Genomic DNA, 16827 nt, shown 5'->3' with positions numbered 1-16827 from the left:
AATCCTTTTGTTGATGCGTCTCTAAGGTGACTGACTGCACAGAACAGCACAAGGGGCGGCCTGGCAAGTGGACACTTGGCTTAAAGACATCAATCTGGAAATAAATCGATCGGACTTTAAGTGAAGCAGAACTCGAGGCGCTTCCTCAAAGGTCTTTAAACTGTCTGTGCACATGGAGGCGAGCCTGACATCAGCCCCTCACTCGGTGAAGCGGTGGCAGCTGAGCGGGACGGACTATGAGCCGCAGCAGGCCGGCACCCTGCTGTCCGACACCCGCTTCAGCAGCTGGACTCCCCTGAACAACAAGCGGATCAACCTGCAGGTCAGAAATACTACGTGGGCCTTGGTAAACTCCCTGCAGATAAACTTTGCGATATTTTATTAGCAACAACATGTCACTGAAACCAGAGTTAATGCATTTCAGGACAGTGCAGAGCTTTATGAAGGCTGCTGAATTCCTAATTTTGAAACTCCACTCCAACCGGTTATGTTGCGGATCAAATTGACACATTTCAAAGAAAAATAATCTAAAAAAAAAAAAAAAAAAAATAGTTAAAAGTATTTCTTTTAATATGAAGCTTCTTCTGCTTGACTTAATAAGTGCAATCAATATATGTGTTTGTAATACAATTTAAAAAAAAGTCATGAAAAAGTAAATTTTTACGTGTAGGTGTTTCCAATGTACAATAAAATGTTTTAATATACATTTTTTGTGAAAAACGAGCGAATATGTCCTCATTGAACCATGATATGTGAGAGGTAAAGAACACAGGTGCACCAAATATTGATTGAAATACAGGGAGTGCAGAATTATTAGGCAAATGAGTATTTTGTCCACATCATCCTCTTCATGCATGTTGTCTTACTCCAAGCTGTATAGGCTCGAAAGCCTACTACCAATTAAGCATATTAGGTGATGTGCATCTCTGTAATGAGAAGGGGTGTGGTCTAATGACATCAACACCCTATATCAGGTGTGCATAATTATTAGGCAACTTCCTTTCCTTTGGCAAAATGGGTCAAGAGTACTTGACAGGCTCAGAAAAGTCAAAAATAGTGAGATATCTTGCAGAGGGATGCAGCAGTCTTAAAATTGCAAAGCTTCTGAAGCGTGATCATCGAACAATCAAGCGTTTCATTCAAAATAGTCAACAGGGTCGCAAGAAGCGTGTGGAAAACCAAGGCGCAAAATAACTGCCCATGAACTGAGAAAAGTCAAGTGTGCAGCTGCCAAGATGCCACTTGCCACCAGTTTGGCCATATTTCAGAGCTGCAACATCACTGGAGTGCCCAAAAGCACAAGGTGTGCAATACTCAGAGACATGGCCAAGGTAAGAAAGGCTGAAAGACGACCACCACTGAACAAGACACACAAGCTGAAACGTCAAGACTGGGCCAAGAAATATCTCAAGACTGATTTTTCTAAGGTTTTATGGACTGATGAAATGAGAGTGAGTCTTGATGTGCCAGATGGATGGGCCCGTGGCTGGATTGGTAAAGGGCAGAGAGCTCCAGTCCGACTCAGACGCCAGCAAGGTGGAGGTGGAGTACTGGTTTGGGCTGGTATCGTCAAAGATGAGCTTGTGGGGCCTTTTTGGGTTGAGGATGGAGTCAAGCTCAACTCCCAGTCCTACTGCCAGTTTCTGGAAGACACCTTCAAGCAGTGGTACAGGAAGAAGTCTGCATCCTTCAAGAAAAACATGATTTTCATGCAGGACAATGCTCCATCACACGCGTCCAAGTACTCCACAGCGTGGCTGGCAAGAAAGGGTATAAAAGAAGAAAAACTAATGACATGGCCTCCTTGTTCACCTGATCTGAACCCCATTGAGAACCTGTGGTCCATCATCAAATGTGAGATTTACAAGGAGGGAAAACAGTACACCTCTCTGAACAGTGTCTGGGAGGCTGTGGTTGCACAGTAATAGTCACCTGCACACACAGATATCCCCCTAAAATAGCTAAAACTAAAAACTACTTCCAAAAACATTCAGCTTTGATATTAATGAGTTTTTTGGGTTCATTGAGAACATGGTTGTTGTTCAATAATAAAATTATTCCTCAAAAATACAACTTGCCTAATAATCCTGCACTCCCTGTAGTTAGTAATGGAGGTTATAATGAGATATAAACAATGTTTATTGGAATTTATTGCTTTCTTGGATTGGATTGGATTGCCCTGGATAACTAAACATGCCGGAGGTCAAATTGACCCAGGAGCATCATTACTGTATCTGAGAAACAAACATAACTGAAGGGTTAAAAAAAAATAAGCATGAAACATAAAAACCCAGGGTGAAGTTAAATCACTTCATTTAACACAGCAAAATAAGTTTATTCTTAGAGATATGTTTATTAAATAAGGTAAACTGATTGTTTTTCCAATGGAGCCAGCATTTCTGTGTACATTGGTAGCTTGAGTATTTGACCATTAGAAGAAACTAATGCAATTCGAGGCCATACCTTGTATTTACTGCCCACACCTCTTATATAAAACCATCAGGAGAATTCTCCTTTCATTACGTTTGTTTGCAAGAAATGTAATGAAAAGTAGCACCTCATATTTATCTTAGTTTATTTGAAATACTTGTGTATTTTGTAAAAATCATTTCATTTTCTTCCAAACTAGTTGAAAGGATCTGCTTTGCTCTGTGCCTTCAAAATACATTTAACTCTGACGCTTTTGAAATTCACAATAGTATGCTGTTCGTAAAGCAGAATCGTTACTGTGAATAAAGCTTAAAATATGTTTACTTATAAGCTTAAAAAAGCCCACATGACACATAAAGTCTAAAGTCTCAAGCCATCCCTCATTTCTTCATTGAGGAAAAATGGGAAACAGATGTAGCGATTTACTGAAACGTGCAAACTTACATGGAAATACAGTATATAACGCAAAAACAGAGTTTTTACAATTTTAACAAGCTTGATATTTGGTGTGACCACCTTTATTCTTCAGCACAGTCTGAACTCTCTTAGGCAGCTTTGTTGTCATGTCTTTAAGTAGTCTTCAGGAATAGTTCTCCAGGCTTCCTGACGGACATTCAAAGCTCTTCTTTGGATGTTTCTGCCTTTTGTTCTGTTCTCTGTCAGCATGATCCCACACTGCTTCAATAATGTTGAGGTCCAGTCTCCTCAGATCTTTTAAGCATACACTGCACACCATGCTGAGATATGTCACATTTGCAGCTAACAGCTCTTTAGCAATGACTTCATTGGTGCAAAAATATACATTTATGTTAAAGTGTTATCTTTGGAACTTTTTGTAGATTTAATTAAAGTTATGAGAACAAAGTAACAAAGTGCATAAAGATACAATTTAAAAGTGTTTTTTTGCTAAGTTGGTTATGTGTAGACACAACACTTGTTCATCCCTTAAGTTAGGTGCCTTTTATATACTTGAATTTAGGTCAGTATGAAGTGCTTTAACAAGCAAAAAGCATTCCTCTGAAAATGATCAGGTACAAGGACTGGACTGAAAATGAGTGAAAAAGCAGCCAATGTCAAATAAAACTTTGAAAGACGTGCAGAAAGCCTGGAGAACTATTGCTCAAGAGCACTTAAAAAAGTTACAAGAAATTCTGGCTAATTGGAAGTAAAATATTAAGAAATGAGAGGTGGCTTGAGGCTTTTGCACGCACTGAATGTGTCTGTGTTGGTATCCTTTTTCCATTTTCTACCAGTTATTTGAGGAGAGAGTGAATCTTGTGCTACACTGGTTTGATCTGTGGACGGACAGACAGAGGAAACACCTGCTGCACTCTCTGCTCACTCGTGGCACCAAGTCACAGCTCAAGTAAAGTGGTTTCTACACTTTTCTGTCCTAACCATTAATCTCAGCCTGAAACTGTAACTAGTAAAGTGTGCACAGGTGCACAGTTCAAACTGGAAACCTCTGTAACCTGAGCAGGTACTGCCGGGATTTGCTGATTGAGACGGTTCCGGTCACGAAAGTGGACCTTACATCAGTGCTGCCTCGGTTTCTCTCCCTGTATGTGATGTCGTTTCTGTCCCCACGTGACCTTTGCAAAGCTGCCCAAGTCAGCTGGCACTGGAGGGTTCTAGCTGAGCAGGTGAGAAGCCCTGAAGAGATCTGAAATGTATTCATACATCATTAATTGGGTTTTTATGAAACAAGTTAAATCCTCTTCTTCTTTCTAGGACTGTCTGTGGGCGGGCCGGTGCATCAGACGAGGCTGGTTCCTTCCTTACACTCCTGGAGATAAAGAGTTTGGTGCATGGAAAACTCACTATGTCTCCTGCCTCTCCACACTTGACTGGCTCACTCCACGGGAGGCAGCAGAGATGTATGGGACCCTCAACCAGCAAAGCACAGGAATGACAGAGGAAGAGGAAGAGAGGAGGAGGGAGAAGAGGATCAGGCAGCAAATCAGAGAGAAGCTTCAAGAGGAGAAGAGTGAGTGGAACAGAAAAAACAGAAAAATGACAGGGTGTAGAAACTATAGCAACACATTTTTGAGGTGGTACAATCTGGGTCTGTGTCGTGGGGGCAGTGTTCTAAGTAGAAAAAGCCAGACCTCCCTCTCCCCGGCTACCTCCGCAAGTTGTTCTTGGAGGATACCAAGGCAAGTCAGCTGATATATCTCTTCAGTGTGTCCTCTTTCCTGGCGGGTGATCATTGTACCACGACGCACCTGCCTACCTAATTTTGACCCATAATGTGTCTGTTACAGGCTCCTAGCAGAATCTCGCAAGGCATATTAGTCCTGGATGATTGGCCAGATAAAAATAGATCTAGATAACTTCTATGAAGAAGAGAACAAGGGACTATTTTGCCCTGGTTACTATAGCATTATCGAGGCTTGGGGGAGAGCACTGGTGGTTGGGCCTTAGTCCATGGGGCCTGGCCTCCTGTGGGCCCACCACATGCGCTAGGCACTGTAGGGTTCTGGTGTGATGTGAGTTTGGCAGCAGTTGTGGGCAGAGATCCTGATGGTCTGATTCCTGACTAGTGAAAACAGCTCCTGGGACATTTCCTTTATAACTTTTTATAAATGTCATTACAAGCTTTACGGGACTGAAAACAAACATATAGACAAATCGAAAGGTTTCCTGTGTCAAACATGTTGTATTCTTTATATAAAGGTGTTCAAATCAGACTTGTGAATGTTCTGGACTCAGACTGCAGGGAGAGCATTTATGTCACTATTTCTAACTCCCTTCATGCGTATCATAATTCAGTGAGATGTGCGTGAATGGTTATCATCCATTTATAGGTTTATTTGGTTAATTCTAATACAGTTGGTTTGTTAGTAGTAAGCGAATGGTAGTGTTTACTCAGTCTTTTATTCTGTGTTTTGTCCTGTCTATGATCTCTGTTATGTTTCTCTTTCCCCTTCACCCTCTAATGTGTAATGGTAGATGACTGCCCCTCCCTGGGTCTGTTGGAGGGAGGGAGTTCTTCATTCCCACCATCTCAAAGGGGGTCTTATTTGTGTTTTACTGTAGGGTTTTTACCTTTCAGTACAGAGCACGTTAAGGCGACTTACCTTGTGATTTGGTGTTAAATACATAAACCTGAACTGAATGAATGTTATTGAATGTGTTTAATGAATGTGATTAATATATTTTATTGATTATCAAACAGTTCATCTTTGCCTTTCCAACTCATTGCTAAGCACAAAAAGCTTCTGATTAGCAAAAACTCGCCCTTACTGTCAGATCATGTATCTGTGATATCTGTAGGACTGTCTGTAAGTGCCAGGAGACCCTGGGGCAGCTACACAAAGCCAGAAATAGCCAGAGGTGGAGGTACCCAGAAAGGGAGACCCGAGTCTGGCCCAACATTCGTCTCTCAGCCCCCCCTCTCCTGGCCTCTGAGGAGCGTTGGCTCTTCCAGCCACTCTCTCAGCCTGGAAAGAGGACAGCCCACAAGTGCACCTCAGACCTGGGAGAGAGTCCAGGCCTCCAGCATTAGCAGGTGATTGTCTAACCACATATTAGATCAACCTCACTTAGCTTCAACCACAGTTAGTGGACTCTGCATTTTGAATCTTCAACATTACCCACTGTGCTGTTGTTATAAAGGGGAAATTTAACCCTGGAGACCAAAGCAATATTTGTAGCATCCTGTAAACATGTTTATTTCTGTTGTTTAGTTTGACATTTTACAATGGCGTCTACTGGGAGTGACTCATTTTTGTAGCCAGCTTTGAGCGGCACGTCTTCGTGTTTCGGCTCTGGAGGCTTCAAAGTCTATTTTGAATCGATTGAAGTGTACAAAATAAGTTATTCAGTGTATATAAAGTATCTGTGAGCACATGTGAAAACATCTGTATAATATAATGTTACAGTATGCTGAAAGTAACATGCATTTTCATCTTTCAGCGAAACACTGATCAAAACCAGAGGAGCGCTGTCGTCTTTTATCTACAGACCTGCACAGCCTCACACAGTCTCTCCCCTTCACCTATCCGCTCCTGCCCTGCTACTGCTCATCTCCAACAGAATTCCTGCTTATGAGGTGAATTCACATCATCATCTATTTATTTATTTATTTTTCCTGAAACAGAGCAGACATAAAACACTCCCGCGAGTGCAGAAATAAAACGCACAATGGGAAGATGAATAGATAACATTCCTCCCCATCCGCTCTTTTTAATCTAGCTGGTGTTGAGCGGAGTGAAGCCTGGTGTGATTGCGGTTCTCTATGACCACAGAGGGACTCTCTCATCTCTGCTAACCCAGGTGGAGAGGGCTATTTCTGGGAAACCAGCTCAGAGGATTGGCCTGCTAGCTTGCGGAGGAACACAGGAAATTCACCTGCTTCACAGTGAGACTCAATCACAATGAGTAAATTCATGTGTGCACACACTGCAGGAGTTTGTTCTGGACTAACTGGACTAAAATCCTGTGCTGACATTTATTATGAAAACATTTTAATAAAGTGGTACCTGCCATTTTAATCCATTGACCAAAACTTAACCCTTATTCTGCTGACCTACTATGTAATTCTGCCCTGACTTTTCAGACTCTAGCCTATCAGAGAAGACTCTACTGATTCCTGATCGTAGGGAATTCTGGGAAAAACTGTGTGGCATGGTGGCTCCAACTGAGGAAGGAGGAGGGATTGACATATTCTGCCCGCTGGCTGCATCTGGTAGCAGATGTTACAACACACACACTCTTCTCTCTAATCAGTATTTTCTCATTAACTTGAGCTGCCTCCTGCTTCGCCTCTTGGTTTCTCTTCTGCAGCATCAGGAGTGGCTCTCCTCCAGAATCTCTCCACGCTGACTGGTCTGGAGGTTCGGGCACCGGTGGGTGTGGCCACCGGGAATTTCCAGAACAGTGCGTAACCCCTTAAACTTTGACCCTAAGCATAGGAATATCCCCCTCCCCTGTCATTGTTTCGTAGACTACAGTATCCCTCACAAAGTGTGTTTCTTTCAACATGCTTCATCTTCTCCAGTCCTCAGTGAGTGGTCTGATGGCAGTGTGCATACCGGCCTCTCAGAGCACCAGCCAGCACGCCCGGCCCTGCAGTATGTGTGTGAGGCTGTACTGCAGGGCTGGTGCACGCAGGCTCAGTGGATGGAGGAGGCGCTGGTAGAGCTGAGGAGCACCTTAGGGCTGCAGCTACAGTGGGCCAGCGTCCAGGCAAGGGGCCGAGCTCTGGGTGAGTTTCATGTACGTGCTGATTTGTGCCATGGTGTAGATGTAGAGCAGATCGTCTGCTAATTAGAAGTGCAGCGGATCTTTGGCCAAGATGCTGAACCCCTGGTTAAAAGGAGAAAAGCATTTGTATGAATAAGGTGTGTAGTAAGAAACTTCTTTGAGTGCTAAATATAAATAGAAAAATACTCTATAAGTAGCAGTCTGGTTAAATTCTGTTTTTCTAGGCTATTTTCTGTGGGAGAGAATCCGCATTGACGAGATTTGTGTGTCCAGAGATCTCAGCGAGGCTCTGATCGAAGGACTCACTGCTCTGACCAGAGAGGAGGAGGTGGGAATTACTGTAGAGGAGTTTGTGTAATGCACAAGTTCAACAGAAAAAGAAAAAGGTAATCGCACAAGTGTGTTTGTGTGTTTTTCTCCTTCTCTTACACCTTCAGACCCGACCTGTGGAGTTTCTTTCCATCTTTCTGAAAAACTGGAATGAAGAGAAGAAGAGACAAGAGGGTAATGGACAGGACAGCAGTGGAGCTGATGGTGGTTCACAGACATGCTTCAATGTGATACCTGATCTACCACAGGTGTGTCTGCTTTAAACTGCCCCTTGTAGTAGAAACTCAAGGAGAACATTTAATTCATCTTTTTTTTCTTTTGGTTTTAGATGGTTCTGGATTGGAGAGGTGCAGCTGCGAGAGAGCTGCACCACAGCGAGTGTCTTTATCTGGGAAAGCTAAACGCGGTGCTGAAGGTATACTTTCTTTCTTTTTTTTAATCTGCAAGTGCCAGACCTTAACAAGCAGTGGAAAAACAATATTCCTTCAGAACTAAAACATATATATATATACATCTGTCTAAGCAAGTCCAGAATCCAGATATCAATTATTTAATATATGCAAACCACACAAGTTGAATTTTAAGGGCAACCACAACCCTGCAAGTCCATTTTTTTCTATTTTGCCACTTACAGTGTTTATGTTGACATCAGACAGAAGAAAGCTTTCAGTATTTAGAAATATTCATTTGATATGTGTGGTCTGTGCTGAAGGTGTACAAGGAGCCTCTCACAGCAGCTCTGAACTCCAACAGAGCCATTCTGAGCTATGCTGACATCCACATTGTCCTCAGTCCTGTTGCACAAATACTGGAGCTCAACAGGTACAAACACACAAACACACACACACACACACACACACACACACACACACACACATATATATCCTACTAGTGGCTGGACAAAGCTGGGCTGAAAGACAGGACAGAGGCACTAATCATGGCAGCACAGGAACAAGCTCTGAGCACAAGATCCATAGAGGCTGGGGACTATCAAACCAGACAAGACCCCAGGTGCAGGCTGTGTAAAGATGCCCCTGAGACAATCCAGCACATAACAGCAGGGTGTAAGATGCTAGCAGGCAGGGCATACATGGAACGCCATAACCAAGTGGCCGGCATAGTATACAGAAACATATGTGCCGAGTATAACCTGGAAGTCCCGAGGTCAAAATGGGAGACGCCCCCTAGGGTGGTGGAGAATGACCGAGCTAAGATCCTGTGGGACTTCCAGATACAGACGGACAAAATGGTGGTGGCTAACCAACCGGACATAGTGGTAGACAAACAGGAGAAGACGGCCGTAGTGATCGATATAGTGGTTCCCAATGACAGCAACATCAGAAAGAAGGAACACGAGAAGCTGGAGAAATACCAAGGGCTCAGAGAAGAGCTCGAGAAGATGTGGAGGGTGATGGTAACAGTGGTCCCAGTGGTAATCGGAGCACTAGGTGCGGTGACTCCCCTGTTGCCAATGTGCTTGCTCATAGGGGGTCAATATAATTGTGCCTTAAGGTGACTGTTGTTGTGATTTAGCGCCATATAAATAAAACTGAATTGAATTGAATATGTAAGGCGGCTACAAAACAAGCCAAATCTCCACAAAACACTTGCTCCAGGTCAGAGGTGGAAACACTATCCACCTGAACAATGAGCCTAAGTCAAAAGACAAAGCAAACTGTCTCCAAACATCAGTTAGATCCCGGACGAGCCCCTAAATGTCGCAAGCCGGCCAACAGCCAATGACAAAGATGTGAGACCAAGCAGGGTGTGTTGCCAATCATTATTTTATTCACCAAATCAAATAAATAAATAAACATGTGATATCAGGAGATGTTAGGATAATGAATGCTCAAATGAGTGAAATGTATGTGTGCTGGCACTAGTGTGAAAAAGAAAAAAACAAACAAAACCTGGATGTGTCATTCCTCGAAGGGAGTGAGGGAAATGATGGCTAGCTCAAGCCACACAGGTGTAACACAGTCAACTTAACCACCCTTTAAGGTGTCTGTCTGTGTGGATATGACACGGGAGACATGTTTGTGTGTACTTCACAGGGTGTTTCAGGCTGATTTACAGGCGCGGCTACAGCAGTGGGGTGCAGAGAAGTGTATTGGAGATGTTTTCGTGAAGTTCTGCTCAAAACTTAGAGTCTACACAAACTACCTCAACAACTACACCACTGCCATCCACACCACTGATAAGGTAAAGTCAGTGTCTTTTTAAACAAAGCACATTTGTTTAATCGTACATAACTTGAAATTTAGCAGAAATGGTTTAAATGACAATTAACAATCAATGTTAATCATCATGTTGCATAGCAACCACCTACCAAAGGGCTAAAATAACCAATTTCTAGCATTTCTAGCACCTTTAACCTCTTATAAAAGCATTATATAAGCATTATCATTCCATGGCCAGCAGCACAAACAGGTCAAACATTACTGCAGTTTATAATAATTTTAACGGTACATAATGTATTCTTTGGGTTTCAGATTTGGCTATCTGAACGTCTAGAGTGTGTGACATTGTAGATTTTACTCTAAAAGAAAATTTAGTTTTTTCTATTTATTTTTATTGAGATTGAATTTTTCTTGTTGAGTAATCTTCCCTTTACAAAAGCCATGCAAAGTGGCTCATACAGGTACGAATAAAAGATACGATTAAAACGAGTTTGTTCTGGTTTGTGGAAGATGCAGTACACACTATTGTTCGGCTCTAATAGTTAAACACAAAAATATATTTGAATTTAATTGTTGTGTATCTGTACATGTATGTGCGTCAGTGTAGGGAGAGCAAGCCATCATTTCGGGCTTTCTTGAAGAGATCAGACAGAACGCTTGCAACTCACATGCTGAGGTAAGAGCAGGCACACAGCTTTTATTTGCTATTATGCATACCTGCCTGCATGTATCAAACCACAGTGTTTCAAAGTACGTCTGTGTTTATGAAGCCTACAAGAGCTGCTGCTGTGTCCAGTGTGGAGGATGCAGGAGTATGTGACTCTGCTTCAAGCTCTGTCCTTGCACACGCACCCCGGTCATCCTGACCACGTACATCTCCGCTCTGCCCTCAACACGCTGCTCCAGTTCAGAGAGTTCATACACAAGGTAACGCATGAACAGAGCGCTATAAGCCATGTAAATGCCTCTGTTGTGGCTGTGCTGGCTTTCCTCTTATGCATATGTTCTTTGTTGTGTTCAGTTAAAGCGCAGCTCAGAGGCAGATAGACTGATAGAGGAAACGCAGCGACAGATTCAAGGCTGTCCGGTAAAAAATACAAAAAACACACACAGCTCTTCCTCTCTCTTCATGCCTCTAACTCTTTAATAATTTATCATATATGCTCAAAACCATATATTTGTGTGTGTGTGTGTGTGTGTGTGTGTGTGTGTGTGTGTGTGTAGAACCTCAGTGAAGAAAACAGGCAACTAATAATGACTCAGGATGCTGCTCTGCTCAGGAGCCCTGATGAGCAGATACCGGATTCTCTCAAGTAATAACACCAATGCTCAGATTCAGGCTGTTTTGTAACCATGTGTATATTTGCAGTTTAATAATGTTCTTCTTTATGTAACTTTGCATGCATATGTACTTTGTCTGTTTCATTCAAATGCTTAGTAACACTTTTTAATACGGCCCACAACTGAGGGTGTAATTCCTTTGTAATTAAATGGAATTTCAAATTTAAGCAGACTGTAAGTAATTTTAAGTAGTTATTTTAAGTATTGCATAACTTCATGTATTTACGGGAAAGAAAGAATAATTGCATTGTAAGTAATTTTAAGTACTGTTTAATGTTTTGTTAATTCTGTGAAAAAACCCAACAATATCTCCCTGTCTTACAAGCCAACCACGCTGCACTTTTCCAGGTGCGGGCTATATTATGTAGTGGCTTAATCTGGCCTAACTTCCAGGTATTTTACATGAAAGAAGACACTCCCTTTGAAAGTTATGTTTGAACAGTGATTGTGAAAAAGAAAAAAAAAGGTTATACTTGGCTCCATTATAAGATAAGATAAGAAGAACTTTATTTATCCTGAGGGAAATTCTTTTGTCATACACATGCTCAATGCAGCAAGTGAGACGGAGGAAGAGAGGAATAAGATATACAATATATACAATAAGTATAGTAGTATACAGTAATATACAGTAGGATAGTGCAAAACATAATATCAAATAACTCTAATGAAGTAACAATATATTATATATATATAACTATATCCTGAAAAATAAATAGCTTAGCAATCAGTGCAGGTGTTTCTGAAAGTGGCATAGTATTGTGCAATTGAATAAAAGAGCGTAGCAGCGTATGATGGGGAGATGAAACAAACATTCGATGAAATACTATTGGGTGATATTGCACGTTCTGAATGGGAACAGAATAACTTTGGTATTAATCCTCAGGAGAATCACCTACAAAGCGAGGAAGAGTTGTACAGTCTTATTGCCACCGGTACGAAGGATTTCCTGTGGCAGTCAGTTCTGCATTTCGGGGCGATGAGTCTTTTGCTGCGTGTGCTCCGATGGTCCATCATGGAGGCGTGCATGGGGTGGGAGGGGTTGTCCATGATACAAAGAAGCATTTTTAGCATTCTCCTCTCAGACACCAGGTTCTCCAGTCTGACACCCAGGACAGAACCAGTCTATTTAAACAGCTTGTTCAGCCTGTTGGCATCAGCTGTCTTCACCCCACTGCCCCAGCACACAGCTGCAAAGAGGACGGCGCTCTTATTGCTTTACTTTTTTTGTGTAAGTTGGTAAGAGAACAGCCCTTATAACATTTATATTGGTCAAATAAAATAAATATTAGAATTAACTGAATTCAATTGAACAATAGAATGTCCATCATGTACATCAACATAATGAATATTAAATAAAGGAAAAAAATAAAGATGTAAAAAAAAAAGACAAGCTTAATACACTCCATAGTACGTCCTCTGAACTGAAAGTTGCATGTTGGGAAGTAGTGTTTGTTTTTCTGCAAAATTGCTATGAAATTGCACACTACCTGAAATTACTTGCACATTACTTACATTTACTTACAGTACACAGTATAATTACATTTTAATTTGAGATAAAATACTTTGAAATTCCATTTTATTACAGGGGAATTGCACCCTTAGTCGCAGGCCGTATTATAAAGTGCTACCAAATGTTTTTGAACTAATCTTTTGCCGTAGGACCTATGAGCACGTCTGTGATGTGGGCCTCTTCCTGTTCACCGATGCTTTGGTGTTGACTCGGCAAAATGTCCAGCACACACCTTTCACGCTGGCTCACCAGAGCACACACACATTTCTGGCCTCTGTGGCTCTCACCAGCCTGTCTGTGAGAGAGATCAGGCACACACGCTGTGAGTTTTTCAGTGTTTGCTGACCTCTAGTGGGTAAAATAAGTACCTTTAATTGTAAAGCTTACAACTTTATTCATGTATTTCTCTGTAGATGTGAGCCATGCTTTTGTCCTCGAGGGTCCCTGCCACTCCTGGGTCTGTGCCACACAGAGAGGCGAAGAGAGACAGCACTTCCTGTCTGTGCTGCGTTCAGCTATAGAGTGTGCTTTGGCAGGACATCAGTGACAGCGAGGTTTGGAAAAAGACTGTTTGACTATTTTTATGTCAAAAGGTTTTTGGAAACTAAAATTTATGAAGGAAATTCTATTTTAATGTCGTAGTTAAGTGAAAAATATGTAGACCATCTGCCAGTGTTTATATTTAATTGATGCTACTTTTACCGTTACTGTATAGTTCTAAAATATGCAGTATTAGAAATCTCATATGTTTGCATTTATAAGATGAAAAATGCCTCAGTACACATTTCTACACATACTTACATCTTTACAACATCTTTATACTCCATTTAGCGATACAGTTATTCATTAGACATTAGCCATTTTCACACATTTTCACATGCTGTCTTGACCTTTTCTTAGCATTACCAAGCAGAGCTGTATGTTGAGTCAGATCAGACATTAAACAGACTTCACCCTGCCAGCTCCCAGGTTCAGAGTCTGTGTAATCTCTGACCGGTGTGAGGAAAAACACAGGTAACTGTCTGGAAAATGTAAAGTAGGCTGTTGCCTCAACTGATGTATTTCTGGTAGTTTTATATGATATGAGAAAAGTCTGATAAAGAACAGTTGTGCTCTAAGTGTTGGTTTTTGGTGTAATAAATGTAATACAGTATGAAAAAAACCACAGTCCAAAAGTTTCATTTTTTTTTAAACTTTCTTATGTTCCTAAAATTTCCAAACTTTTGGAGTAACATGCAAAAAACTGATTTTGTTAATCAGTATTTCTTTATTTTGTGTGAGTTTCTGTATCAAAGATACATTTATTAATGAGGGAAACTGATAAATAGTCCTTTCTAGCACATTTGTAAATGATTAAAGTTCCAATAAAAACTATAAGAAATCATCCACACAGCCTTAATGTAACTGGCTAAAGATAGAAAAGTTTATTTGCAATTTATGTTTCAGAAACTCTTGAATAAGCTTTTCTGGACATTGTTTGTAGAAGACGACAGGAAAGATAACAAACAACAGAAACAGAGGCCGATATTAGCGACCTGCCAGTATATCGTCTTCATTTATGGAAAATGGACCACTACTTGTGGAGTGCTTTTCTACTCTGTTTGAGCACTTATTTACTTATTCAAACACACGTTCATAGAGCATTCTGCAACTTTCCTGTTTGCAACACGTGTTTTAAACGCTACAAACAACAACCAGCTAATCCGAGCAGACGGTAAAAGAGTCTATATTTAAGCATCCATCAATCCATCCATCCATCCATCCATCCATTCGCTTCCGCTTATCCTTTCCAGGGTCGCGGGGGGCGCTGGAGCCTATCCCAGCTGTCATAGGGCGAGAGGCGGGGTACACCCTGGACAGGTCGCCAGTCTGTCCAGGGTGATGTCCAGATGTCCGCCAACACACAGGGACAGACAACCATTCACACTCACAATATATTTAAGCAGCGTTATTATATTATCTTAGTAACCACTCAAATAATTACTCATAGGAATTGTTAGACAAATCTGTTTATGATTCGTGTGTTTGAATGAAAAAAAAATATCGGCCAATGTATCAGATTTGTTATATCACCTCATATCGGTATCAGTATGGTCTTAAAAGTTCTATATCAGTTGTGTTCTCATTGAAAATACTGCAAAGTCTGGTTATTCTTTCTTGTGTCCTTGCTTGGCTGTTTTTGTATGCAGCCAGTGTTCACAGTCTGCATCTTTTGCCACCTTTTGCTGTACTGCGTCACAATTAATTAAACGTAAGCCCCGCATTGTGCAAGCTGCTGAACGTCGACCAATTAATAATACAAAATTGCTATTTCCTGAAAGTTTTCCACATCATTTCTTTAGATTTTTAATTTTTGACGTATGTATGTGTGTTACAATCTTCTCTGATCCACTCTTGTCTTGTAGTGAAATATCTATATGGTGTATGCAGTAACCCTGCATGGAAAAACTGTTGCTCCTGCTGTACAATGGATGTACTGAAGGTATCACGCAAAGCTGCTTTTGCAGTTTTGCAGAGTGACCGTAGTAAGGCACATAGGAAACATTTCTGGAGTTCAAGGTATAAAAAGATTTTTATTGATAACCAAAAAAACCACAAATGTCACAGTTTAGACATAATCACTATGAATGAGCTGCATTACAACAGTTATATACCTACAGTATGTACATTATTGCCACTTAAAAAATACAAACATGTCCTATCCTGCGAAATGAATAAAAGGCTGTTTCATCACCTGTATCCGACAACAGATAAAAAGTCAGCAAAGAGGAACCAAAATATTCACAATACAAATAAATATTTCATTAAACAACATATAACACGCTTGCTGATCTAATGTTACGCTTCTTTTTTTTAAATTCTCTGTTCGATCACAGTGGCTTCCCCACATAAATCTGACAGAAAAAGTTATTTACTGGTTTGTAATCAGTGAATAATTAAATGAATCCACATTTAATGTACTTCCTGTGACTTGTTAGTTTTTGCAGTGCACACGCTGAACAGTTGCGGTTTTGTAGTCTTGAAAGCACCACAGATGAATCATGGGTCATGACGGATCTTCTCTTAAAGTCTTCATCAGTTTAAAATGATTGTTATCCTGTTTAATATATCAGCTAACTACGGGTATGTTTTTGGCATCGACATACTGAAAGCTTTCCTCCTGAAGAGAAATGACTGATTTCACAGTCTCCGGTTTGCTAGATTTGGGTTGTTGTTGTGCGATGCAGCTGTGTGTGAGGCCTGCTCTTTCCCACCAGGTACGTGAGTCTGTGGCGGCTGACTCTTGCACTGCAGTCCCAGGTTTCCTGCTGTGCTGTTTGTCCCTTTCTGGGAGCAGAAGCCCTTCGGTTTGGGGATTCTTGTCGGTCCTGGACGTCGGAATGCTTCTAGAGGTATCTGCTGAGGGAACAAAGACAGAATTTTAAAGTCTCCATTGTGACTTATAGCAACGACAATGAGGAAAGAAGCGAATACAGTAGAGGACTGCATGAAAAAGAGATGTGTTTGAAGGCTGAACTGTGCCCATGAGCTCAGCAAAAACCGGCTGTAATACTTATAATGACCACTAGAGGATATCACATCACATCTTATGGACACTGCCAAACTTTTGCTGCATGACTGCAGTATTTTGTGCTTGTAGCTTAAAAATATGGTAACTTGACATGAAATAGAGCAATTTTCAGTAAAGGAAAAGGTTTCTACTATTTTTAAAATGCATTAAACAGCAATATCACAATATGTTTAGTGATACATTTAGACAGTTTTGTGCAAACTTTAATACACATCAGTGCTTCTTCTGAAGAAAACTACAAGTATGGGGAAAGCTGT

The 16827-nt window shown here is 41.1% G+C and overlaps 1 protein-coding gene across 2 annotated transcripts; it reads left to right on the top strand.

Moving 5' to 3' along the window:
- The first annotated feature begins 9 nt into the window (after positions 1-9).
- LOC116312263 (epithelial cell-transforming sequence 2 oncogene-like) lies at positions 10-14132 on the top strand. 2 transcript variants are annotated; one of them, XM_039606548.1, is made up of 21 exons: positions 10-322; positions 3684-3796; positions 3911-4073; positions 4162-4417; positions 5707-5941; positions 6349-6484; positions 6628-6793; positions 6992-7120; positions 7219-7311; positions 7433-7639; positions 7863-7966; positions 8076-8216; positions 8297-8383; positions 8681-8790; positions 10023-10170; positions 10751-10824; positions 10919-11075; positions 11170-11235; positions 11373-11461; positions 13149-13321; positions 13413-14132. In XM_039606548.1, exons 1-21 carry the CDS (start codon positions 173-175, stop codon positions 13544-13546), a joined length of 2931 nt encoding a protein of 976 aa, XP_039462482.1. In that variant the 5' UTR covers positions 10-172; the 3' UTR covers positions 13547-14132. The 2 variants fall into 2 exon arrangements, with proteins under 2 accessions (XP_039462482.1, XP_039462481.1); XM_039606547.1 differs by having other exon boundaries at positions 10-346.
- The last annotated feature ends 2695 nt before the right edge of the window (positions 14133-16827 follow it).

Source organism: Oreochromis aureus, linkage group 23 (assembly GCF_013358895.1).
Source record: "Oreochromis aureus strain Israel breed Guangdong linkage group 23, ZZ_aureus, whole genome shotgun sequence".
Taxonomy (NCBI): Eukaryota; Metazoa; Chordata; class Actinopteri; order Cichliformes; family Cichlidae; genus Oreochromis; species Oreochromis aureus.
The sequence above is the reverse complement of the archived record's forward strand: the minus strand, read 5'-3'. Positions and strand labels throughout refer to the sequence as shown.

Excerpts from the sequence above, each read along its gene's own strand:
- LOC116312263 (XM_039606547.1), top strand. The coding sequence starts at position 173 with ATGGAGGCGAGCCTGACATCAGCCCCTCACTCGGTGAAGCGGTGGCAG. Across the intron at positions 347-3,683 it reads GAAATACTACGTGGGCCTTG|TTATTTGAGGAGAGAGTGAA; the intron begins GTAAACTCCCTG and ends ATTTTCTACCAG. Across the intron at positions 6,485-6,627 it reads ACAGAATTCCTGCTTATGAG|CTGGTGTTGAGCGGAGTGAA; the intron begins GTGAATTCACAT and ends TTTTTAATCTAG.